The sequence below is a fragment of the Argentina silus genome (assembly GCF_951799395.1).
Source record: "Argentina silus genome assembly, chromosome: 11".
Classification (NCBI taxonomy): domain Eukaryota; kingdom Metazoa; phylum Chordata; class Actinopteri; order Argentiniformes; family Argentinidae; genus Argentina; species Argentina silus.
In genome coordinates, this window is record NC_139665.1 from 5825453 (window position 1) to 5850188 (window position 24736).

The 24736-nt window shown below is 45.5% G+C and overlaps 2 protein-coding genes across 2 annotated transcripts; one reads left to right on the plus strand and one right to left on the minus strand.

Moving 5' to 3' along the window:
• Positions 1–79: 79 nt before the first annotated feature.
• On the minus strand, positions 80–9947 carry klc3 (kinesin light chain 3). The gene is made up of 12 exons (XM_083680316.1): positions 9745–9947; positions 8179–8409; positions 7364–7594; positions 6518–6593; positions 5897–6125; positions 4975–5062; positions 4644–4745; positions 4238–4411; positions 3843–3942; positions 3124–3304; positions 2924–2990; positions 80–2560 (listed from the first exon to the last, which is right to left on the minus strand). The coding sequence occupies exons 2-12, from the start codon at positions 8386–8388 to the stop codon at positions 2432–2434; spliced, it is 1587 nt and encodes a 528-aa protein (XP_083536442.1). The 5' UTR covers positions 8389–8409; positions 9745–9947; the 3' UTR covers positions 80–2431.
• A 9603-nt stretch (positions 9948–19550) lies between these two features.
• On the plus strand, positions 19551–24710 carry ckmb (creatine kinase, muscle b). The gene is made up of 8 exons (XM_083679833.1): positions 19551–19616; positions 20923–21138; positions 21744–21898; positions 22137–22269; positions 22795–22966; positions 23125–23248; positions 23585–23774; positions 24176–24710. The coding sequence occupies exons 2-8, from the start codon at positions 20949–20951 to the stop codon at positions 24352–24354; spliced, it is 1143 nt and encodes a 380-aa protein (XP_083535959.1). The 5' UTR covers positions 19551–19616; positions 20923–20948; the 3' UTR covers positions 24355–24710.
• The last annotated feature ends 26 nt before the right edge of the window (positions 24711–24736 follow it).

A 24736-nucleotide genomic window follows, 5' to 3' on the forward strand; every position in this document is an offset into this window, starting at 1 on the left:
AACATTTGCTAACATTTCCAGATATAAAATTGATACATATTCATATAACAGAACACATCAGTAGAGAAGGTTCTCCCTATGTAACATCTTCCAGATAGAAGACTTGTGCTTTGCCAGTCAGTGTGTGCAACATTGTCGTAGTAGTTTTCCTAGCCTGGTAACAATCAGAGGTCTCTACATCAGTGACTCCTATCTCTACAGCCCTTTGGTGCCTCTTCAGACAGGATACAGAGTCTATTGTTTTCTGACGGGGCTCATATGTTGACAGACAACAAATGACCATGCATCATTTGTTGGTTCCGTCTACTGTACGGCAAAAGCAGAAACGAGTTGAACATTTGACAGAAATGTAATCAGTTTTTCAAGCATTTAATTCGTTTCTGTCTGAATGGGCCCCTAAAAGGACGGGTCAGTAATGCACTTAAACGTTTATCGTTTTAAAACAGTGCAGACAATTTAAAAAAACAGGTACTGTATAAGCGTAACATTTGTGAACCATCCTTTTAACAATTACATGACACAGCCACTGGTCATTTACATTGTTTTATTTTTTAAACAAATGCTGGATTCTAAATGGGCTCCTAGCCCCTCCCTGTGGGTCTGAGAGGACTGGAGGGGTAAACCATATGGCAGGAATAGCTTCACCTGCCCACTGACTGGATTGGTAGAAGTGTCTATTGCTTCCACCTATCCAATTCTGTCAGATTTATGGGTCCATTTGGAATTCCGAGACAAAAAAATAAAACTAAATAGCACACTTGCTCTTTATTTTTGAGAACTTCCTGAGTATGATGCACATTTAAAAAAAAACCATCTGAGGGTTTTTTTCACGAGCTCTCCCTAATTCTCCTTGCATTCCTCAAAAGTAATGAATGTCAGTGTAACCAAATCCCCAAGACTTCAATTGAAAACATGAAAAAAACGTTTTACAGGCAAATAGTGCTTTTGTCTTTGGGGCATCAAAGTAGCTTCTAAATTAATTTATAAAAATGTGTGACATTCAATTTGTGGTATTCAAATAGCTGTACATATTTCACAGTGTCTCAAAGTATTATAAAAGGTTCATATTCACATATTTGTTTTCATCATTCTAATGCAGATCGGGATTAATCATTTAGAATTAGAATCAACTAGTGCAAAGAACACCAATGAACACATCAGTACTCCACTTTTAAAGGGGAATTTGACTAAAACAATATTTTCAAGTATATTGCTTGTGTAGCAGAGGTGATTTGGACCCATGCTCTTGTGATAAATAGCCCTGCCTGAGAATGACAAAAGAGTAAAATACTGCTTATATTATATAGTATAGCTGGTAAACAGAAACATACTTATAAAAGTGGAATGTAACAATATTTATTATTTTGTTCAGCCACATGGCTGGCCCGCCACTTCAGTATGGGAGAGAGGGAAATGTGACCACTCAAACTTACAGACAGAGCTCTGGGCCAGTCATCATATTGAAATAATAACCAAGTTTAAAATATATTTCAAAGCTATGCATTGTTTGTTTGCGAAGACATTGTTTGCAAATAATTACATAAAACATCCTTATATTTTGGGTTATGATATAAGACTAAGACAGCTGTTCTAAGCTCATTAGGCATTAATAAGTCATATTCTTCGATAGAATATATATCATGAACTGAAATGACCATTGACCGTCAGAATGTGCCTTTAAAAACCACAATGCATAAATAATAAGAAATAAAATAAAAATTGCACGCTCAGATACATGATCTGATAGAACATTGAAGAGATGCGTACACTCATTTCATAATGGCCAAACACTGAGTGTTTCAAATGCAAATGTTCTAAATTGTATGTCTAATTTTGAACGAAAATTGAAGAGCATACAGTATTCAAGCATTTTCCTCCTTGCAGGACTCCACTACTAAATATTCACAAATGATCCTAATATAAAAAGACAAAGTCATTTGATTACCAAACGAATGCAATGTGAGAAACCCGTCTATGGACCCGCCCAGAACTTGGGTCACAGTCAGTCAGCACCATCTAGCAAAACGTTTCTGTCTTCTCATTGGACCGTCTGTTGGTACGTCATCCGTTTCACATCTTTCCAAACGTTTCCTCCTGTTTAGTGGCGACTGAACAAGACCCTGTATTCACTGCTCTGTGAATACTACTTTACCTCAAAACATGGAACATCATACTAGCTAGGAGCCAGTCACACCTGCCACATGAACGTGCAGAAAAAGGAGAGGGGTTTCAGATGGATGGATGGATGGATGGATATGAGAGAGTTGGCCAGACTTCCAGCGATGAGAACACCATCTGGGTTGTAGTAGTCTAAGCCCAAAAGTCCTGGCCAGCCAGACTAATCACTAATCCATTGAGATGGAGAGAAGGATGGAGAGAGGGATGGGACCTGGAGGTGTGTGAGCTGTGTGAGGGTACCTTGGGGGGGGGTTCAGAGCTCAGGGGAGAAAGGGGCAGAGCGGGACAGCAGGGGGAGGCTGTTTCCGCTGAGGGACCCCCGCCTTGCCAGACTCTGAAAGCTGGAGCTGAGGCTTCGCGTCTCCGTCAGACAGCCAGGGCTCTGGAGGGGCACAGAAACATGTTCATGCGGTTATAGATATACAGTCATGAGAAAAAGTTAGGACATCCTATGAAAACCGTTGTCTTTTTCAACATATTCAAACATATGGACATTTGATATTCATTTGAACGATATTGAAAAATTTAGGTAATATAACTAAACAAATACAACTGAAACAAATTATTTAAAAAATGATTGGTAAAATGTAATTAATAAAAATGCAATCTTCTTGTGAGGAAAAAGTTAGGACACCCCCACATTTAGTTCCACTTAAAATGCCTAAAATTATAAATCAAGAGCACCAAATCAGGTGCAAATGATTAGAACATCGTTACAGAGGATTTTGACATCTAAGATACTCACGCTGGGTGCCTCCTGTCTCTCCCGCGCCCCCACGTTTAAAACATTCAGTGAATTGGCCCTTTTCATCCTACATGACAGACAAGACAAGGAGAGTGAAAGTTACCGATGGCAGGTCAGTGACTGAGAGGCTACGACGGTTTCCCTCCATCTGCATTTCAATGAGAGAGAGAGAGAGAGACAGGTTTCTCTATGTCAGTTACCCAGGCGTGCGCGTGGTGGTCTCCTGAACTCCGACCCCCTTCAGCTTCCTGACCAGCTTCTCGCTGCTCCTGCGGATGGACTCTCTGAGCTTGGTGAAGGAGCCGCTACGCTTCAGGCTGCCCAGACCGTCTTGCCTGGACTCCCCCTCCTCTGTGTGGACCCAGATGGGTCGGCCGTCCCCTGGTACATGGAAAGACGTTTATATATTATATATATATATATATATATATATATATATAAAAAATATATTTCATTTAGCTGATGCTTTTATCCAAAGCAACTTACATTGCACGCATACATTTTTCAGTATATATGGTCCCAGCAGGAATCAAATCCACAACCTAAGCGTGGTTAGCGCCATGCTCTACCAACTGAGCAATAGAGGACCGCAATCTATTTAAAGGATCTATTTAAGGTCGGACTCAACTGTTTTCTTCTCCTAGATGAGGAAGTGTGTGGTGTAGATATGAAGTACATCAGACACACTGTCATTGTAGCTGAGGTAGTGTTTTCTGACCCATTCCCATCTGAGGGGAAATGTTGAATTTGCACACTTTTGTTCTATGCCAACATTAAACCCATCAAGGGCTTTGTGGTGGTTTGATCAGGTTTGATGGGTGTACACATATGACAGAGAGAGGCGTTTCATATTTCCATACAAGCTTTTAGGGATCAAAATGCTTTCAATCTAGAAAGGGATATTAAAGTCGGGTATTACCTTCGACGGATCCAAACTCTTTTTCGTGAGCCCGGGTCAGAATCTCTTTATAGAGAGCCTCTGCTTGTCTATATTTCCCTTGTTTGAGGTAGCAAGATGCCTGCAGGGAGAGAGGGATGGAGAGAGAGAGAGAGAGAGAGAGAGAGAGAAAGCAAAACAGAGTCAAACAGACCGCTATAATGCAATTGTAAAAATGTGCAAACAAAATACAGCCCTTGGTGTTTTCCAAGAATGACCTAGCCCTGTATCCAACCCACACTCTCAAGACCTCTCCCTCCCCCTTCTCTCCACCCTCTTCCCCCTTCCCTCTTCCTTCTTTGTTTCTTCCCCTCCACCCCCCTCCTTCTCCATCCCTCCTTCGTTTCCCCTCCTCCACCTCCTCTCCCCTGCCTCACCAGGTTGTTCTTGGTCTTGGCCACGTTAGCGTCGTCTGGTCCCAGCCTGCTCTGGTAGATGTGCAGGGCCCGTTCATAGTACTGCTCCACCTCCTGGTACTTGCCCTGGTTCTGGCACAGCAGGGCCAGGTTGTTGAGCTGCTTGGCCACGTCTGGGTGGTCCGTACCCAGAACCTGGCACGGCCAGAGCAGGAGGGAATGATCAGAGATCTCTCTCTTTTTTTTTTTTAAGGTTATTTTTTTGGAGTGAGGTAGTCCCACTCGTATTTGTTTTAGAGTACGGTCTGGTGGGTTAGAGTTAGGGCTTGTGGGTTAGGGGTAGGGCTGGTGGGTTATTTAGGGCTGGTGGGTTAGGGTTGGAGCTGGTGGGTTAGGGTTAGAGCTGGGGGGCCACTCTCATAATCACCTTCTCTCTGATCTCCAGGGCTCTCTTACACAATGGCTCTGCCTCCTTGTACTTCCCCCTCTTTCCATACAGTACAGCCAGGTTGTTGAGTGTGGCTGCCACCTGCACACACACACACACACACACACACACACACACACACACACACACACACACACACACACACACACACACACACACACACACACACACACACACACACACACACACACACACACACACACACACAGTTAGAGACATGCCAAGGTGTAGCTGTCTCTCATGCATACTGTACTAGGTCCATGCCCTCACAGGTGGCCATCCTGTGATGTTTGGTGACAGAGGGGCGTACCGCAGGGTGGTCCATCCCCAGGGTCTTCTCTCTAATGGCCAGAGCATCATTCAGCAGGTTAGCCGCATCTTTGTACTTGTTCTGGTCCCTGCAGAGAGAACAGCATCAACACAGGGTTAGCTTTCCAGCTAACTCCCCACAGCACACCCACAGTCTATGGGAATCCTCACACTGTCCTGGCTCACCTTCAAACATGGGTCAAATAGAATCTAGTGCCTGGAAGTCTTTAAGGTTTGATTTAGCGTGGAAGTTTTAGCTATTTTGGGAAAACTAAAAAACGGTTCCACGTCCGACAAGACATGATGGTGGAGGCGCCGAACATCGTGTGGAAATGACGCCATGTAAGGCCTTCATTGGATGGCAGTTACAATGCCATGAAAATGTGCCTTTGTATTGTTAATAGCAAAGCATATCTTAATATTGATAATCTGACTCTGACTAATTTAATTAACACTACGTGCAAAGAATTGTTGACTTTTTGCTGATTTAGAGCAAGAATGTTCAAATAGAATGAATCAAATGAGGCTACTAATACAATTAGTATATGGCAAGTACTTTATAGAAAATGTTACATTCTACCCTCAATGATAAATGGTAGATAAAGAGAGAGAGGTAGAGAGAGAGACAGAGAGATAGAGAGATGACCACTGGTCACTCTCACAGTACTACTCACAGCTCAGATGAGAATACACACCAGGACAAAGAGAGATAATCCTGACTCCAAACATCCTGTTTTATACCCGGACTTCCAACCATAGTATTTAAATGAAGAGCTTTTTTGCAAGGGAGCCAATCAGACCTTCATCCTAGTCAATTCTATACTGATGACATCACAGCCATTTGTCCCATCGGGGGGGGGGGAAAGGGTTATTTGAAGATAGGGGGGGGCAGCATTGATGGCTCCCCCTTCACCCACCCTCACCTGTAGACCAGGGCCAGGATGTTGAGCATGGTGGCCACGTCGGGGTGGCTGTGTCCAGAGGTCTTCTCCAGGTCCTCCAGGGCCTGCTTGCAGAGGGGGACGGCCACCTCGTACCTCCCCTGGGACGCGTACTGGATCACCAGGTTGTGAAGGGTCCTCAGGCGGGCCGGGATCTCATACCCCCCCTGCTGGGCCGCTGCCGCCGCGCTACTGTGGGGCTGGTGGGAGACTGGGGAGGGAGGGAGGGAGGGAGGGAGGATGGGGCACCAGAGTGCTAGAGATTAGAGTCACTGACTGAATTGTCAACACTTTTTTTTAAATAATTTTTTTGTACATTTTTTTGCCTACTACTTTCTTTATTTACAATAACATTATATAATTAACATTAATACAGAGAGACAGACAGGCACGCGGGTAGACAAACAGACAGAGAGACAGTCAGACAGACAGAGACAGACAGTCAGTCAGGCAGACATAGACAGACAGACAGACAGGCAGACAGACAGACAGACAGAGAGTCACAGAGAGTCACAGACAGACAGACACACACACACACACACACACACACACACACACACACAGACAAACAGACAGGGAATATCTGAGAGGGAGGGCACCTACTCTGTGACTGTTCTTCCTCGTCTGTGGGGAACAGGTCGTCCAGAGACTCCTTGGACGAGGCCGTCTCTTTATCATCCTGTTGGAGAGACGTGACGCTCACAATGAGCCACACTGTAGGACTGAGGAGACAGAGCAGCCAAACTACACGTCTAGGAATGATCCAGGACTGACATACAGTAAGGCAGCCTGCTCTGAAAAGCCGTGTTTGTCATTAGTATACGCTGAGGAAATAGAGGCCCTAGATGCCATCACACCTGGGCCTGCTATCACCATCACACTGCCTTGGTGCGAAAGGGAAAGGTATTGAACCAAGATAATCATCTACAATCGTCTGTACACATGGCATAGGCCTCTGCTTAGGTTTAGGATTTGTTGAAAATGGGACTCAAATGTTCCCTTCTAGGGTGAGGGTGAGGCTAGGATGTGTTTTGCGGTGGTCAGGTGTCTGAGAGAAACTATCCAAACTGAATCCAACTGATCAGGAGGTTCAACAGGAGGGTTTGAGATCGACTGCGTTACAGCCAGGCTTGCGCAGCACAGCCGACTGCTGCATGTCGACAGCACTGGGCAGTCCTGCTGCAGTGCAGTCAATCTCTGTCCAGTTTTTTTAATTTGTTAAAGTTTATTATTTGGAGTGTGGTCGTCCCACTGTATGCAGTTTTTTTCCGTTTTTATTGGATAGAGACAGTGGAGAAAGACAGGCAGTAAGGAGGAGAGATTTGAACCCATGTCGACATGGGCGTATGTGTGCACTATAGGCCGTGGTGCTAGACCAACTGGACCACCCCAGGCCACTAGACCACCCCAGGCCACATCGCAGTCGACCTCTGCCCAGCTGAGACGTACCGGCGGCTGGTCGTCCTGGTCGTACTTGCGGATGCTGCTCATGAACTGCAGGTGGCGGTTGTGTTCCTCCAGCGTGACCACCTCCTGCTCCCGGTCCTGCAGCCTCTGCTGGGCCCCCGCCAGCTCGTCCCTCAGCCACTGGTTCTCCTGGCACAGCCGCCTCACCTGGGCACGCAACTTCTGCTTCTCGGCCTCCAGAGACCCCAGATGGGCAGACAGGGCCATCATCACCTGGTGGAGGGGGCGGGGGGGGGGAAGAGAAGGAAAGAAGAGAGAGAGAGAGAGAGTTAGGGGGAGGAATGGGGCAAAAAGAGAAGGAAAGAAAAGAGAGAGAAAGAGAGAGGTGGGGATGGGAGGGGGGAAGAAAGAGAAGGAAAGAAGAGAGAGAGAGAGAGGTGTGGGGGGTGCAGGATGTCGTTAACCCCCAACCATGACCCTGGTCACCCTACTGAACATGACCCTGGTCACCCTACTGAACATGACCCTGGTCACCCTACTGAACATGACCCTGGTCACCCTACTGAACATGACCCTGGTCACCCTACTGAACATGACCCTGGTCACCCTACTGAACATGACCCTGGTCACTCTACTGAACATGACCCTGGTCACCCTACTGAACATGATCCTGTCCTACTGACCATGACCCTGGTCACCCTACTGACCATGACCCTGGTCACCCTACTGAACATGACCCTGTCCTACTGAACATGTCCCTGGTCACCCTACTGAACATGACCCTGGTCACTCTACTGAACATGACCCTGGACACCCTACTGAACATGACCCTGGTCCTATGCCAGTCCTGTGCCCACCTGTGCCTCTCCCAGGCCCAGCTCGATCCTCTCCAGAGACTCCCGGACGATGCCACTCTTCTCCTGCTCCACGCTGCCGCTCTCCGCCGCCGGCCGGCCCTCCAGCGCCCCCTGCAAGCTGCTGAGGAGAGTGCGGTTCTCCCCGCGGAGCGCCTCCAGCCCTGCGATCACCTGACGCGTGCTGCACAGGATCTCCTCCCCCGACAACATGGTATCTTTCTCAGTTCAACCCTGCAATGGGGAGGAGGAGGAAGATGAAAAGGATGAGGAGCAGGAGTGAGAGGAAGATGAGGAAATGAATGGAGAACAAGAGGATGATCAGCCTACAGCAAAACTATTTGTCACAGATGTGGGCTAAATTCAAAACAGGACCTGCCGCATTTGTCACGGATCTGAGACAGATATGGTCCAGAGGTCTTTGCTTTCTAAGAGGATGACATTGGAAATGCTTGAACGTCCTCATAATATCGTGTTCATAAACTGGACACACAAAATTGTCCTTTCATCTGTCAAAGAGGGAGGGAGGGTACTGACCTCCCTAGTTAGTCCAATGGAGGTCTACCGGCACACTTCTGGCTAACAGACAGCAGATATGCTTTCAATGTATAACAAGAATGAAATTAAATGAAACAAGAGAATTCTTGTTGAAACCATCATCTTATCTCTCAACAGATTTTAATCAAAATATAACTGAGCAATAATCCACGTTGAGCCAGTGTTGATCATTATAACAGTAAAGTGAAGACCTACCAGGTCAAAGACCAGGTGCCTCTTAAATTCACTATCTGTAGATGAAATTCCTTGCTACATTATTTAATTTTCTCATGTAACAATTGTGTGTTTGTGGAACACACAAAAAGTGTGTTCCAAAACCAGAAGGCATGCTTGTGGATAATATAGGCGTCCGTTTTACTATAGTGAAACAGAGGGAGTCATGTTTGGGATTGATAATCGCCTTTGTTGTTCATTTGTTTAGTTAATTGCTCTTAAAAAGAAAAAAAAAAAAAAAAAAAAAAAAAAAAACATTTTGCCCAAAAGACAATTACACTACTATAGGATAGGCCTACTCACAGCAGAACATGAGAGAGAGAGAAAGAGGAAGAGACAGAGAGAGAAAGAGGAAGAGACAGAGAGAGAGAGAGAGAGAGAGAGAGAGAGAGAGAGAGAGAGAGAGAGAGAGAGAGAGAGAGAGAGAGAGAGCTACATCATAACAGAGAGCAGTAGAGCAGGCAGCTGCTCAGACTGTGAGACTACAATTACATTCTGGAAAGATGGCATTTGGGATTTCATCCAAAACTGACTATACATGATCCTGGTCGATGCTGTCACCGTACATTTCCGACGCTACGCGATTCCAACGGCCCTATCCCTCATCCCTACCAAAACACCAAGTGTCGGATTTTGCTGAAAAACGAATCAGGATTATCTTGAATATTGTGGATAGCCTAATACAATACAAAGAAATTGCACTGCATGAAAGCCTACATGAATCAGTGTCCACGATTACCAGTTCTAACGAAGACAAAATCAACGTCAACACTATCAACAAAGTTATTTTTAGCCTACCTGCTGCTAATTCCAACCTCTTGGCGTGGCTTCGACGTCTTTTATTCGCGTTTCACCGCTTTTTAATTCGGGCTCCCATCAAAGTGATGTCGGCCTATAGGCTACTCCTATTTGCGTCCCGCTATTTCTGTATCATGAGCGAGATAACGGGTTATCTTTGGACGATAATAACATCAACTCCGGCAATCATTCACCTGTTCCTCCGCCTCAGACTGTCTGTCTCATCTGGGTTTACCTGATCTGATCTTTCCCACCATGCACCGCGGCCCCGGGGTGTCATGGGATAAGGCCATCTCTCTCTCTCTCTCTCTCTCTCTCTCTCTCTCTCTCTCTCTCTCTCTCTCTCTCTCTCTCTCTCTCTCTCTCTCTCTCTCTCTCTCTCTCTCTCTCTCTCTCTCTCGCTCTGGCTGAGCAAGCCACTGAGGGACACACATCCATGAGACAAGCCATGGATGGCCACAGTCCCCCTCTTAAATTCACTCTCACTGGAGGAAATTCTATATGCTATATTCATTTATTTTCTCATGTTTTTAAAAACCATGATGTTGTTTTAAAAGTGTGTTCTAAAACGAGAAAACATGCATGTGGATAATCCAATTGTTGATTTAACAATAGTTAAATCAACAATTGACAGCAATAACCATTACATTGCCTAAACAGGACATCAGTTATCAGTTATCAGACATCAGTTATCTTCTCCTAAAACAAGAGGAACATACGGCTACAGGGGAGTGCAATAAATGCATCACTGTGGACCTATGCATCTTTTTGTGACTTGGCCTAGTCATGCACTCTCCACATTCACTGCCAAGTCTGTGTGTGTGTGTGTGTGTGTGTGTGTGTGTGTGTGTGTGTGTGTGTGTGTGTGTGTGTGTGTGTGTGTGTGTGTGTGTGTGTGTGTGCATGTGTGTGTGGTAGGGGTGGACTAGTGTGTGAGAGGGGTGGGGAGTAGAAGGGGTGGAGCCTTGAGTATACATGATATAAGCGGGGCATGTTTTGAACAAAGCAGATTAGGAGGCTGGGGTGGGGGGTGTAATAGCATTAGTTAGAGACAGTAGCGCACGCTTACTTACAAACAGTAACTATGCCTTACTGACTTAGCGCCACAGAGAGAAGTGAGGAATGTAAGGGAGAAGAAGATACAAAGAGGGAAAGAGAGAGAGAGAAACGATCAGGGGACAGAAAGAAAGAGAGAGAATGGAAGAAAGATAGCCAATAGCATGAGCAGTCTTGGTTTAAACGGGCTGTATGCTCGTTCAGTGGCCAGATTGCGTCTACATTGCACACTGTCTCTTACACTTTTCACTACAGACTCCGGACACAATCCTGGACTTGTTGGTACCGGTTGTAACCACCGGGGCTGCAGAGCAGAGATCACGCCAGAGTGTGTGTGACACCGGGAGAGCAACTGTGTGTGTGTGTGTGTGGGCGGTTATACAAGCTGCGTGATTGATGCTTCAGCTGCTAGTTCGTGTGGCAACCGAGGCAGACCGTAAAAGGCCAGCGAGGGCTGGGGCGCTAGGCCTCACTGGTTCATCTGAACCCACGCGGTCAAAGGTCAGCCGCTCCACCGTCCTGGTGCTACCACAGAGACAAAACATGACACCTGTGCACCCAGGGTCTTCTGGGGCGTCAGGTCAGCGTATTTACACGTTTGTCAAATTGTCGACGTGCATTAGCTTCATGGTTGTCAATGCAACCATGTGCTCTGTCAGCACTATGTACAAATGAAAATGTACATTACAGTAGTGTACAGTAGTACATAGTGCTGTGCAACTATGATTATCTATCTATCTATCTATCTATATATATATATATATATATATATATATATATATAGAGAGAGAGAGAGAGAGAGAGAGAGAGAGAGAGAGTAGTATTGTACAACAATGGTTTCTCAAAAGATTGGATATATCTACTATATCAGTAAAAGGATAACTTGTATCACCCATCATTAAGGCATTTGATTCAGGGGTCGGTATCTGTGTGAATGAAAAGGCTGCAGGAAATGACAATCCAAACATGCTTACAATTTAGAAACATCCCTCCAATGTGGTTATTCAAGATTCATATCTCTAGTTTATGCACGCACCCTTCCTAACTACTGATGTCACTGTTAAAAAAGAATATATGGTTACTGGCCATGGTTGATTATTTACCTAGCAGATCATCCTCATGCTTATCAAATTATGTCACAGGTGTCAGTGGTTTCAACGGTGCTTAGTCTGGTTAATACTTTATGACCCCTCATTCCATAAAGAAAGCCTCCATGTAGTCCCAGTGGACAGTTTGATAATGGAGGAGGATGTGTGTGTGTGTGTGTGTGTGTGTGTGTGTGTGTGTGTGTGATTTTCCCCACAGCTCAATAAGAAAGCCAGTGTTAAGCACGGGGAATGTGATCAATGTGTGTGTATGTGTGTGTGTGTATGTGTGTGTGTGTGTGTGTGTGTGTGTGTGTGAGGCGGGCTGGTCATCCTCACAGGCAACGCTCCACTCAGACTGGCTCGCGGGCAGCTGTCCCTGTACATACTGGCCGCCATGCCTGATACGGGAGGAACATGGGACAGTTGAGTATGAGAAATCAGGACGTGGGTGTGTACATCAGTGAATGGAGGCTAGTGTGTGTGCTTGTGTGTGTGTTGGGGTGGGGTGGTGGTAGTGGGCCTTTATGGAATTCAGGGTTGGGGTTAGGGAGTTTGTCTGACATTTGTCTGACAAACGGCTATAAATGGCCACATGTGTACACCCAACAGGTTGACATAGTGGACATACTCATTACTCCCTTTTTGTGTATAAAGCCTTACTACATAAACTCCCAGGTTACCTAACCTCATTATTGAAATTCAAGAACATCAATTACCCAACTCGTTCTTAGAGTAACTCTTGAGGTTCCTCGGGTCTCCACCGAATTGGGTAAATCCGCTTTTAGTTGTGGTGCACCTCACTGCTGGAACAATCTGCAGAGAACGTTTCAGTTGGTTTCTCCGGTGCCGCTATGGCAGTTTAAAGTTTTGACCTTTTTTATTGAAAAATGTGTTTGTTTTTCTTGATTGTGTTTTATTATGTTGTAATTTTCTATGTGTATTACTGTAAACTGTGTGGATGCAGGGCTCCCTTGTAAAAGAGACCTTGATTTCAATGGGACTCCCTGCAAAAATAAAGGTTGAGGTTAAGGTTGCACATCTATCAAGCTATCAACTGATCTCCCCACGATTAAAGCATATAACCCCATAGATGTCCCATCTACTGTAACAATGATAATCCCTTAGTTTCTACCATCATCTCTAACCTAGAATCCTCCCCCTATCCCCTATCTACACTCTGTAGGTACTCACAGTCACTGAGCTTTGGGTTTCCTGGGTCATATGGAGGAGAACAAGCAGATAGAAGGACAGACAGACTGACCGCTGAGTCTGTGCAATTTAATCAGCCAGGCTGACACTGGGGGTCAGAACACCTTGCAATGTGTCACTAAACATAGCTCAAGGGACTCAACTGGCTCTTGTTTCAATGGGAGCAAACTTTTCCCTCCCCACCACACACACAGCAGACACGCACATGCCAGACATACACACACACACACACACACACACACACACACACACACACACACACACACTCTTTTTCTGTCAAATGTGTTTAAAGGCCCACATTAGCCATTTCGTTTTTTTGGGCTGATTTTACATCCTGGTGCTGCACAATGTTATTGCACAATGATTCAAGTCCGAAAATTGCCATTAAGGTCAAAGTATATGTATTTTGGCCGATACATTCTATTTTCTTTAGCTCCTCCTAAAACGAGTTCCCATGCGTCATGACGTATGACATTTCACACAGCTATAGAGCTCTGAAGTGTGACGTGGCTAGCCTGTTTGTAAAGTTGGTGCCCAGAGTCAAACAGAACCCTGGCTTTTTTGCGACTGAGTCAAACAACCTTTCGACACATTTTATTGAGAATTGTTCATAGCTATATCTGGCGTTACTTCCCCAAATAGCTCCATGAATTACTAACATCACCACACTTTCAGGAAAAAGCAAGGACGCAGCTTGATGCAGTGATGGAATAAGATCTCTAATGAATGAATTACAGCTTTAATTGTCCATAGTCGGAACATTCTGGTTACTGTCATGACAACAAACATATTATTCATACGAATATGTTTACCCTCATTCATGTCATGGATGTGATGATGACATGAAAGACTGTTATCCAAAGCCAAGTCTCTTCTAGCCCCAAGCTTTACTCTGGACACCTCTTGTTGCCCCACTGCAGACCGAAAGGAACTGGAAAATGTGTGAGCAATATGGTGGATAAACAATTCTCACGATAGGACCCTGCTGCTTAGTGAAAATGGTCTACCTCGTCGAAATGGATGAGCAAGTAAATGAGTCATTTAAGGGTTAGGGTGGTCTCGTTCCCAGATACTTCTGCCCAATTGTGCGAATAGAGTGGGGACGAGGTTAGTGTTAGGGTAACAAGGTTAGGAGTGAGGTAGTCTCTTTAAGACTCAGGTTAGTGTTAGGGTAAGGCATCAGGTTAGGAGTGAGGTAATCTCTTTCATCAGACTCAGGGCCCTCCGCACCGGCTGTGAGAAGAGGCTAGGAGTGAGGTTAGGGTTAGGGTAAGGGCTTCAGGATAGGGATAGGGTTAGGGTTAGGGTAAGGGCTTCAGGATAGGGATAGGGTTAGGGTTAGGGTAAGGGCTTCAGGATAGGGATAGGGTTAGGGTTAGGGTAAGGGCTTCAGGATAGGGATAGGGTTAGGGTTAGGGTAAGGGCTTCAGGATAGGGATAGGGTTAGGGTTAGGGTTAGGGTAAGGGTTTAGAGATAGGGTTAGGGTTTAGGGCTTAGGGTAAGGGTAAGGGTTTAGGGCTTAGGGTTAGGGTAAGGGTAAGGGTTTAGGGCTTAGGGATAGGGTTAGGGTAAAGGCTAAGGGATAGGGTTAGGGTATGGGCTTAGAGATAAGGTTAGGGTTAGGGATAGTGAGGTTAGGGTTAGGGATAGTGAGGTTAGGGTTAGGGTAAGGGCTTAGGGATAGGGTTTAATATCACATTTGATGAGTTCTTCTGACGCTTCAAGGAGGCTGGATGGAGTCATCGTCCTATCCTTTCATATCACATCTACGACTAGACATCAAACAGTTATGTTTGACCCTAGCAGGTAGCTTAGCTTCTGTAACATCCTTGTGACATTGATGTTTTTCCTTAGGGGTGACATAGAGAGGAGCGTCTGTGTAAATGTACAAATCACAAGATTATTCCATGCTCTATGAAGGGTGACTATGTTAGAATGTGTTTTTCGATTCCTAGAGCCAATGGATATTCAACCTGCCAAGACTATTTAGATTCTATTATGCTTTAACATAGTGATGGCTCTATGTGGCTAGCAGGAGCAGGAGTATGCCACTTTGGCAGTAGCTAGTTGTTCTATAAAGGACTGACACCTCGAAGGACTACATGTGAAAATGGATTCTAAATGTACTGTAGACTGCTTTTTCCTAGTGCTTGGCAATTTATATCTGCAATATGTTGAAATGACTCAATATAATATACAATATGTATTGTAATGTATCATCATAAAAGTCACTTATAATATATGATGATATATTGTACATGATATCATTAGATGCCAAGTATATGGCATGTATAGTGGCACTAGCATCTGCAAGGAAACCCTTACCGGGAGAACTTTCACGTGTACATTTTGATTACAATATCAATACAATTCTTTGCAACTCTGAATCCAGTCACATAGGGTCAGGGTGTCATGTTTCAAAGGCTGAGTCTATTTGTAGGGCCTGCAAACTGCTAACACCATTTTCTTCCTCAATAGGTGAACGCGTTTGACACGGTCCATTCTGAGGTCAGGCCATGTGTTAGGATTCCAAAGAAGGTATGACCAAAGTCCAGACCACAAGCTGGCCTCCAGCGTTCACTTCCTGTCTCGTATTTAAAGTTGGGGGTCGATAATCAGTGTTTGTTTACAAACAATGGAGTAAAACAAGCTTATATTTTGGGTTCTGACGGGGTAGAAGAAGAATAGAAGAATCAATGACTATAGAGCATTCATTTAAGAGTCCCAAATTGCCACTTTAAATAAAAAACAAAACAAAGAAGACATTCCATTCCAGAACCATACTTTACCAGCAACCTTATTGTTTCCACCACCTCATACAGCACCATGTCACATGTACGCTACTTTCCATACATCACACACATACTGTCACATATACACAGACATTCATTGCCTGCTGTACAGACAAAAACACACACTGTTACACTGGTCTGAGGTGCAGCTGTGTTTTACTGAGACCCTGGTCAACTTCCCCCCTCCCTCCCCACACCGTTCATGCCCCCATTCCCCCCTCCCCCAGCAGGAGCCCCCCTCTGCAGAAGGCTTATGGGGGGGGGGGGGGGGGGGGGGGGGGTGTCTTAGTTTATGGGGACCCCCTGTCCGCCCCTGTCCACCCCCCCTCCCCGCCTCACACCCTATCCCTGCTGTTCTTGGGTGCTTACATAACTGTCCCTGCTCTCTGCCAGGCAGCTGGGGTCCAGAGGGATGGGGGCAGCAGCAGCCTAAATTGGGACCATGGCGCTCGTCCAGACAGAGATCACTCTGTGCTTCTTAGCCAACTCCTCTGAGTGTCCTTGTGCTGCTACACACCGTGGCCTGGGCTAGTATGTGTCCCTGTCTCTCCTCCTCCTCCTCTTCCTCCTACTCCTGGACCTCCTCCTTCCCTTCTCCCTCTCCTTTTCCTCTTTCTCCTCCTCATATGCTCTTCTTCCTTTCTCCTCTTCCTCTTTCTCCTCCTTTCATGCTCTTCTTCCATCTCCTCTTCCTTCTACTCTTCTTTCTCTTCTTCCCCCTCCTCCTCCTTTATTGCACACTACTTTGCCCTCCAGGCCCTGTCCAGCTCCACACCTCCATAGAGACTACCAGAGAACACCCTAGACATGGTCAACTTAGACAATGTCACCCTACCAGGGACGGTCACCTAGACATGGTCACCCTAGACATGAACACCCTAGACATGGTCAACTTAGACATGGTCGCCCTAAAATGGTCACCCTAGACATGGTCACCTTAGACATGGTCACCCTAGACATGGTCACTTTATTAGGAACACCTTCTCATTCATTCAATTATCTAATCAGCCAATTGCCTGGCAGCAGCACAATGCACAAAATCCTGCAGATATGGGCCAGCAGCTTCAGGTTCACATCAACCATCAGAATGGGGAAAAATGTGATTTTAACCGTGGCATAATTGTTGGTGCCAGACGGGCTGGTTTAAGTATTTCTAAAACTGCTGATCTCCTGTGATTTTCGCGCGCACAACAGTCTGTAGAGTTTACTCAGAATGGTACAATAAAGAAAAAACATCCAGTGTGCGGCAGTTCTGCGGACGGAAACGCCTTGTTGATGAGAGAGGTCAATGGAGAATGGCCAGACTGGTTCGAGCTGACAGAAAGGCCACGGTAACTCAGATAACCACTCTGTACAATTGTGGTGAGCAGAAAAGCATTTCAGAATGCACAACGCGTCGAACCTTGAGGTGGATGGGCTACAACAGCAGAAGGCCACGTCAGGTTCCACTTCTGTCAGCCAGGAACAGAAAGCTGAGGCTGCAGTGGGCACAGGCTCACCAAAACTGGACAGTTGAAGACTGGAAAAACGTAGCCTGGACTGATGAATATCGATTTCTGCTGAGGCACACAGACGGTCAGATCAAAATTTGGCGCCAACAGCATGAATCCATGGACCCAACCTGCCTTGTGTCAACAGTCCAAGCTGGTGGTGGTGGTGTAATGGTGTGGGGAATATTTTCTTGGCACACTTTGGGCCGTTAATACCAATCAATCATCGCTTGAATGCCACAGCCTATTTGAGTATTGTTGCTGGTTTCATGAACATGACAATGAGTTCAGTGTTCTTCAGTGGCCTTCCCAGTCAGCGGATCTGAATCCAATAGAACACCTTTAGGATGTGGTAGAACGGGAGATTCACAGCTTGAAAGTGCACCTGATAAATCGTGCAATCATGTCATCATGGACCAGAATCTCAAAGGAATGTTTCCAACATCTTGTGGAATCAAAGCCACAAAGAATTGAGGCTGTTTTGAGAGCAAAGGGGGCCTCAACCCAGTATTAGTATAGTGTTCCTAATAAAGTGTTCGGTGAGTGTAGTTTAGGCCTGTATTCTGTGATACATTGTCAAAACTCTCAAACCCAAATCATGATGAATATTGTAAAGAAAAAGCCAGTCTTGCCCAAAAACTCTATCAGACCATACATACCAGTCAGGGTGGCTATTGGTATGATCTTTTTATGTTACAAATTTTGCAGTTGAGTTGCTATACTCCAGCCTGTTGTTCCCACCTGTTGTCATAAATCTCTCTATGCCGGAGACTGAAAATAAACATCCCTGTCATCTCCACACCCTACACACAAAGCAAAGTTAAACCTGTTCAACAAGGTCGATGCTTTTTGTGAACTTGAGTCGAATAATTATTTTATTATTATTATAGTATAACCGTACATTTAAACAACACACAGCAAAAAAAAAATCTGCTCTGCAAGATGGACTTCATTGTTGACATTCCCCCCAAAGCCCTGCATGCTGAATCACATCGTACATACACCTGCCAATGTCCTCATTACCAAATGAGGAACTTAGCTGTAGCCTGTCTATTGTACATTAGGCATAGGGTTGCATTGCATACAATGCCTGGGACCCCCCCTAAACAGTTTGCACTAGAAGAAAGGCTGAGAGTGTCAGTAAGCACTGAGCTTAAGAGTGGTTAGCTTATCTTGGCTTCTCCCTCCATGTTGCATAGGCAGGATTACTGGAGGCTGCGTCACACCCCATCTGCTAAGTCACAGGGGCTCCATTCTGTCACATGGGGTCTCTGTGATTTAATATCTGCCAGTAATTGCATTACTGATATGAGAGCTCAGGCTTCATCGGGCACCTGCATTAGTCTCATATTCCTGCTGAATATGGCAAAATAACTGGCATCACTGGCATGGCACCCTAGGCCCGTTCCCTGTTCCCTGTTCTGACTCTGGTTCTCGTTTATTCTCCATAAGACCAGTCCACTTTAGTATAAAGTCGTCTCAGGATGTTAAACTCTCCATAAATGGGTTCCGAGATTACAAATGCATAGAGTTTGTATTCTGTACTTGCTCTGAATTCAAGTAGAGTGTGATGATCCAACAGTCCTGTTGGCGGTTCCGCCTGGTCAGATGTGTGTGTGTACCACAGTATCATGTCCCATTCACTTTCATAAGTTTTTGGGTTCGGCCAATCAGTGATCGCTATGCAAAATCATATTACTATTTCTTGACCAATACAACCTACCCCAAAGGGGGTGGGAATGCACACCAAACAAACTGTTGAATGAGTTAGAGCTCTCCATCAAATCTGATGAGGTGTAAAACCATGATGTAAGACATAGTGTTAGTGCGTAGTGCCCCCCTCCCCCAATTTCTCAATTCTCAGTGTGAATACTTATGAAACTGTTCTCTATGGGGGTCAGTGTTCCATGTGGGGTCACCCCACCCTCCCAACTCCAGTAGAAGGGGGGGGGGGGGAGTAGAGGGGGGTTGGACTTCAAGGGGGTGGGAACCAGCTGTCCCGTCGTCTCGGGTGTTGTGATGTAAGTTCTTGCCTTTTAGAAACTAAACTGGGCTTCAGGTCTGCAGCTGTCCAATGGGGCGACAGGACACAGGAGCCGGCTGGCCAATGGGTGCAGGGGTCTGGGTATATAAGCTAAGGTCTGACACCTGTCAAAGTTGGGCAACCCCTACATTGGCTTTGGTGGAACAGGAACTGATCCCGGGAACTGTTACATCTTTCTTTTCTTCTGTGCAGGTAAAACTGAGCGGCTTCTGGACAAGGGTGGGGAGAGGGTGGTTGTTTTTATGTCCTTTTTTTTTTTTTTTTAAATCTCCTGAAAAAACACACACACAGAGATGAACAAAACAACCACTCTAAATCATACGTTGAGACAATTTTTAAAACTCTCCATTGACATGCTCACCACCGGAGACCTAAATTCAGTTTTTCATTTTTTTTTTTTATATCGGACAGTTTTCAGTTTTTTGCTATTTTTTCCTGATTTGGAAGATCTTTTCCTCTCCAAAAGACTTCTAAAGTCGTTTGGCTAACTTGTTGTCCTCCTGTGCAACATACAGCCTGCGCTTTGAGCAATAGGTGTTATTTGTTGGAGTGAAAGCACCAGGGCGCATTTTGGCATAGAACTCATAATGAAGTGTGGAAGTGAGCGCTGGTCTCAGCTCAGTCCAGCCTCTTTGATGGCAGCTATCCGCTGTTGTAGACCAGAGACTGTCACAGGACAGCTGCAGTTACATATATTGAGGTATATTGTTGAGGACAGCTACAGTTAAATATAACTGTACTTGGTGATCTGCAGATAGGACTTTAAGAAGGTTGTTGTCTATAAAAAATTCAAATGCAGCCCAAATCCTGCAGTGTTGCTGCAACATTCTTATAGGACAGTCAGTCATAGCCAGAACAGTCTGTTATGACAGTCATTATGCTCATGAACAGGAATGAATTAAATTAAGTCTCTGGAGTAACAGGCTGAATGGCTGTGGTGCTGGTGTCTCCCCTCAAGGAATGGAAAGAGGTGTTGCATGCCGATGTCAGTGTGTAGCCTCACCACGGGGTGTAGGGTGGATTTCCTGACTAAAAATACATTCTGCTGCCCAGTGCATATAAGCACGTAGATCACAGCCCTGGGACTCAGGGTCGGAAACATGAGGAGGTGCCTAGAGTTGGCCAGACGACTCATAGACAAGGCACTAGGAGAAGCACCTCTCTCAAAATGTGGTATTGGAGACATTTGGTTGTGTTTGTCATAATGTCAGGCCATCGTTAATCTATTATGCTCTCTTCTTTACCAACATGTCAAATAACATGTACAATTCTTAGAATTTTGGATGCTAGGGATGCTAGCAGCGGTTCTCACACCAGTTGGGCATTTACAGTTGGTGGGAGGGGTAGCTTGTGTGTCTGAGGGTGTGTGTGTGTGTGTTGGGGGGGGGGGGGGGGGATATGTGTGCCAGTCTCGTCTTATGTTTGCCAGATGATGCAGCATAAATTCTCACTCATTCCCCAACTTTTCCTCCCTTTTCCTCCCTTTTCCCCTCTGCAGACAGTGTGAGAAGCGCAACCGCAATCATGGCGAAGAACGTCCACAATGACTACAAGATGAAGTTCTCCAACGACGAGGAGTTCCCCGACCTCTCCCTCCACAACAACCACATGTCCAAGGTCCTGAACAAGGACATGTACAACAAGCTGAGGAGCAAGTCTACCCCCAGTGGCTTCACTCTGGATGACTGCATCCAGACTGGCGTGGACAACCCTGGTAAAACATAGAACAGAGATGAGGGATTAGAGATTACAGGGATTAGAGATGACAGGGATGTGGACAACCCTGGTAAGAGATAGGACAGAGATGAGCCATTAGAGATGACAGGGATGTGGACAACCCTGGTAAGAGATAGGACAGAGATGAGCCATTAGAGATGACAGGGATGTGGACAACCCTGGTAAGAGATAGGACAGAGATGAGAAATTAGAGATGACAGGGATAACAGCTGAAATGAGATGGTACTTTATTTCCCAAGGGGAAATGAGTTTGCCAGATACAATGATCATCATCAGACTTGGGTTATATACACCCATGTCAATAACTTGATTATTTGAGGTGCACTTGATTTGACTTTGAGGGACTGTTCCATTGTTCCACTCAAGCTAAAGCATATACGAAAATATCTGACATACTATTTGACCCTGGTCTGCTAGTCAACAACGATGGTCACAAGACATACAATGAGAACAAATGCGTGAAGCAACGCACAGCAATTCTGTCAGGTTCCTTTGATCATAATCATAAACATGTTTGCGTTTTGAACCATGATCAACTCTGGAGGGTCAGGGCATCTCAAATACGATTCCCCATTCCTCCAGGACACCCCTTCATCATGACCGTTGGCTGCGTGGCTGGTGATGAGGAGAGCTACGAGGTCTTCAAGGACATGTTCGACCCCATCATCTCCGACCGTCATGGAGGCTACAAGCCCACCGACAAGCACCGAACCGACCTGAACTTCGAGAACCTGAAGGTGGGTCTGAGTGGTCTTCAAAACCACCGTAACATAGAAATCAACCAGTCAGGTCAACCCATCTATCTATCTCTCCATTTATGTATCCTACCTCAAATGTGTTATGGGCTTGATAGCATAGTGAGCCTATGTGGCATAGTCAAACATGACAGAGTACACTGTATTCCAGTGAGTTCCATTTGTACATTGAGTGACACACACACAATAATGATGTCCCTGTCTGTTTCCCTGTGTGCAGGGAGGTGACGATCTGGACCCCGCCTACGTCTTGAGCAGCCGCGTGCGTACTGGCCGCAGCATCAAGGGATACACCCTGCCACCCCACAACAGCCGTGGCGAGCGCAGAGGTGTGGAGAAGCTCTCCATCGAGGGTGAGTGTCTCAGCAGTACTTCTAGGATGTCATCTATACATCAGTCATATTGTATATGCAGTATCTATCTATTTATCTATATCTATATCTATATCTATACAGTATGTGTATATATATATATATATATATATATATATATGAACTACAGTAGAGAGGCTTTTTCATCTGCTGTTCAATGGACTTTTACATTTTAGGATATACCCATTGATTCTACAAGAATACAACTAAAAAGCTCAGGAAAACTGTCATACTTCATCATAACCCAAAACATAAGGTTGTTTTTACTTCATTGTTTGGAAACAAACAATGTACAGTCTAGATCTGAAAAGTGTTTAAAACTATAATTTCAATGTCATGGCCTGCTACTGTAGCGACAGTCTATCTGTCTGTCTATAACGTTCAGACTGGTCACATATCCCATCTCTCAACTTTATACGAAAACAAGTGGTAGGGCCAGCTTTTTGGCTCAAAAGCGACATAACAATTTCACCTTTAAATGTTCATGTCATTGTGGTCTCTCCCCAGCCCTGTCCACCCTGGACGGTGAGTTCAAGGGGAAGTACTACCCCCTGGACGGCATGACCGACGCCGAGCAGGATCAGCTGATCAATGATCACTTCCTGTTCGACAAGCCCGTCTCTCCCCTGCTGCTGTCCGCTGGTATGGCCCGTGACTGGCCTGACGGCAGAGGCATCTGGTGAGTGAAACAATATCCAGTATTTAGACATTCAGACGTTGACGTTATCTAGACGGATGGCTTCTGTGACGGGAGCTTTCTGAGATGCCACGTGTGTTCATAGCGATGTCTTCCGTGTGCTGTGATGTCACCACCTGCCTCTTCCTCTCCCCCATCAGGCACAACGATGGCAAGACCTTCCTGGTGTGGGTGAACGAGGAGGACCACCTCCGTGTCATCTCCATGCAGCAGGGCGGCAACATGAAGGAGGTCTTCAGACGTTTCTGCACCGGTCTGCTGAAGGTAAAAGACCCAGATCAGTTACAGAGTCTAACCAATGATCTTAGGACTTGATCAATGCTGCAGGGGCCATTTTGTGAAGAGTTAATTCTTTTGAGTCTCTTAGTCTTATGCTAAGAGTGACCATATCATGATTGCCAAAACTGGGCATGCAAATCATTATATTTCATGTCTAGGATAGAAGGAAGTTTGTAAACATACCTTTCCAACAGTACTTCGTCCTGAATCTCCCATGTTTACAATGACAGCAACTATTCAGAGTTGATGGTCTCATGAGTCAAACAACTCACCACATCTTCTCTATTTTTTCTTCTCCCCTCCTCTCCACCCCTCTGCCAGATCGAGGAGGTTTTCAAGAAGCGCAACCATGGCTTCATGTGGAACGAGCATCTGGGTTACGTGCTGACCTGCCCCTCCAACCTGGGAACTGGCCTGCGCGGTGGAGTGCACGTCAAGCTCCCCAAGCTGTGCACACATGCCAAGTTTGAGGAGATCCTCACCAGGCTGCGTCTGCAGAAGCGCGGAACAGGTGCGGACTAGACTACAACCTCACACTGTCTTTGTCCTCTTAGTGGACTGTTGTGGTGTCAAGCAGTTGTCATCAATCCTAGGCCGAAGGAGTTAGTGGATGTCCTGTGTGTGTGTGCTGTCACCCAACATTAGAACATCAGATTGAATTGATCAAGGTTCTAGGGATTAGTTGAATCTGTGCTAGGATGGAACAACATAAATGCTCACCTCTCCAGGATCAGCCAATGAGCTTCAGCACAAAGAGTAGGACTAGCAAGGCCACGTGTATTCTAATCTTCCATGTCAATCTAAGGGTGGGGTCTTCATTATCAATCTAAGGGTGGAGTCTTCTGTGTCAATCTAATGACAGGGTTTTCCATGTCAATCTAAGTCTCGCCTTTGCCTCTTCTTTGCCTGCAGGTGGTGTGGACACTGCCTCCGTGGGTGGTGTGTTCGACATCTCCAACGCTGACCGTCTGGGTTCCTCAGAGGTCGCACAGGTCCAGATGGTGGTGGATGGTGTCAAACTCATGGTGGAGATGGAGAAGAAGCTGGAGAAGGGAGAGGCCATCGACGGCATGATCCCTGCCCAGAAGTAAAGCGGCACTCATGCTTCTGTAATTTTTGTATTATAAAAATGATAGTAGCGTTGTCATCACGCCACGTGGGCCGGAGAGACTTGCTCCCTGGACTTTTCCAAAAAAAGACACTCCTTTTTCCTTTCTCGTCTTTCTTCTTTTTCTCCTTCAATCTGCATTTCTTTTTTTCTTTCCTTCTGTCACTTTTACCATCTTTCCCGTTCCTTCTGTAACATCCTGGGATCGAACCTTTGCATGGTCTGGTTGTACTATACTATACTATACTATACCCATGACTATGTGGATGCACCTAAACATAAAATGTTTTTTTGGTTGTAAAAAATAATTGCGAAATTAAAACAAGCCACATGTAACAACCAACGCCACTGTCTGATGTCTTATG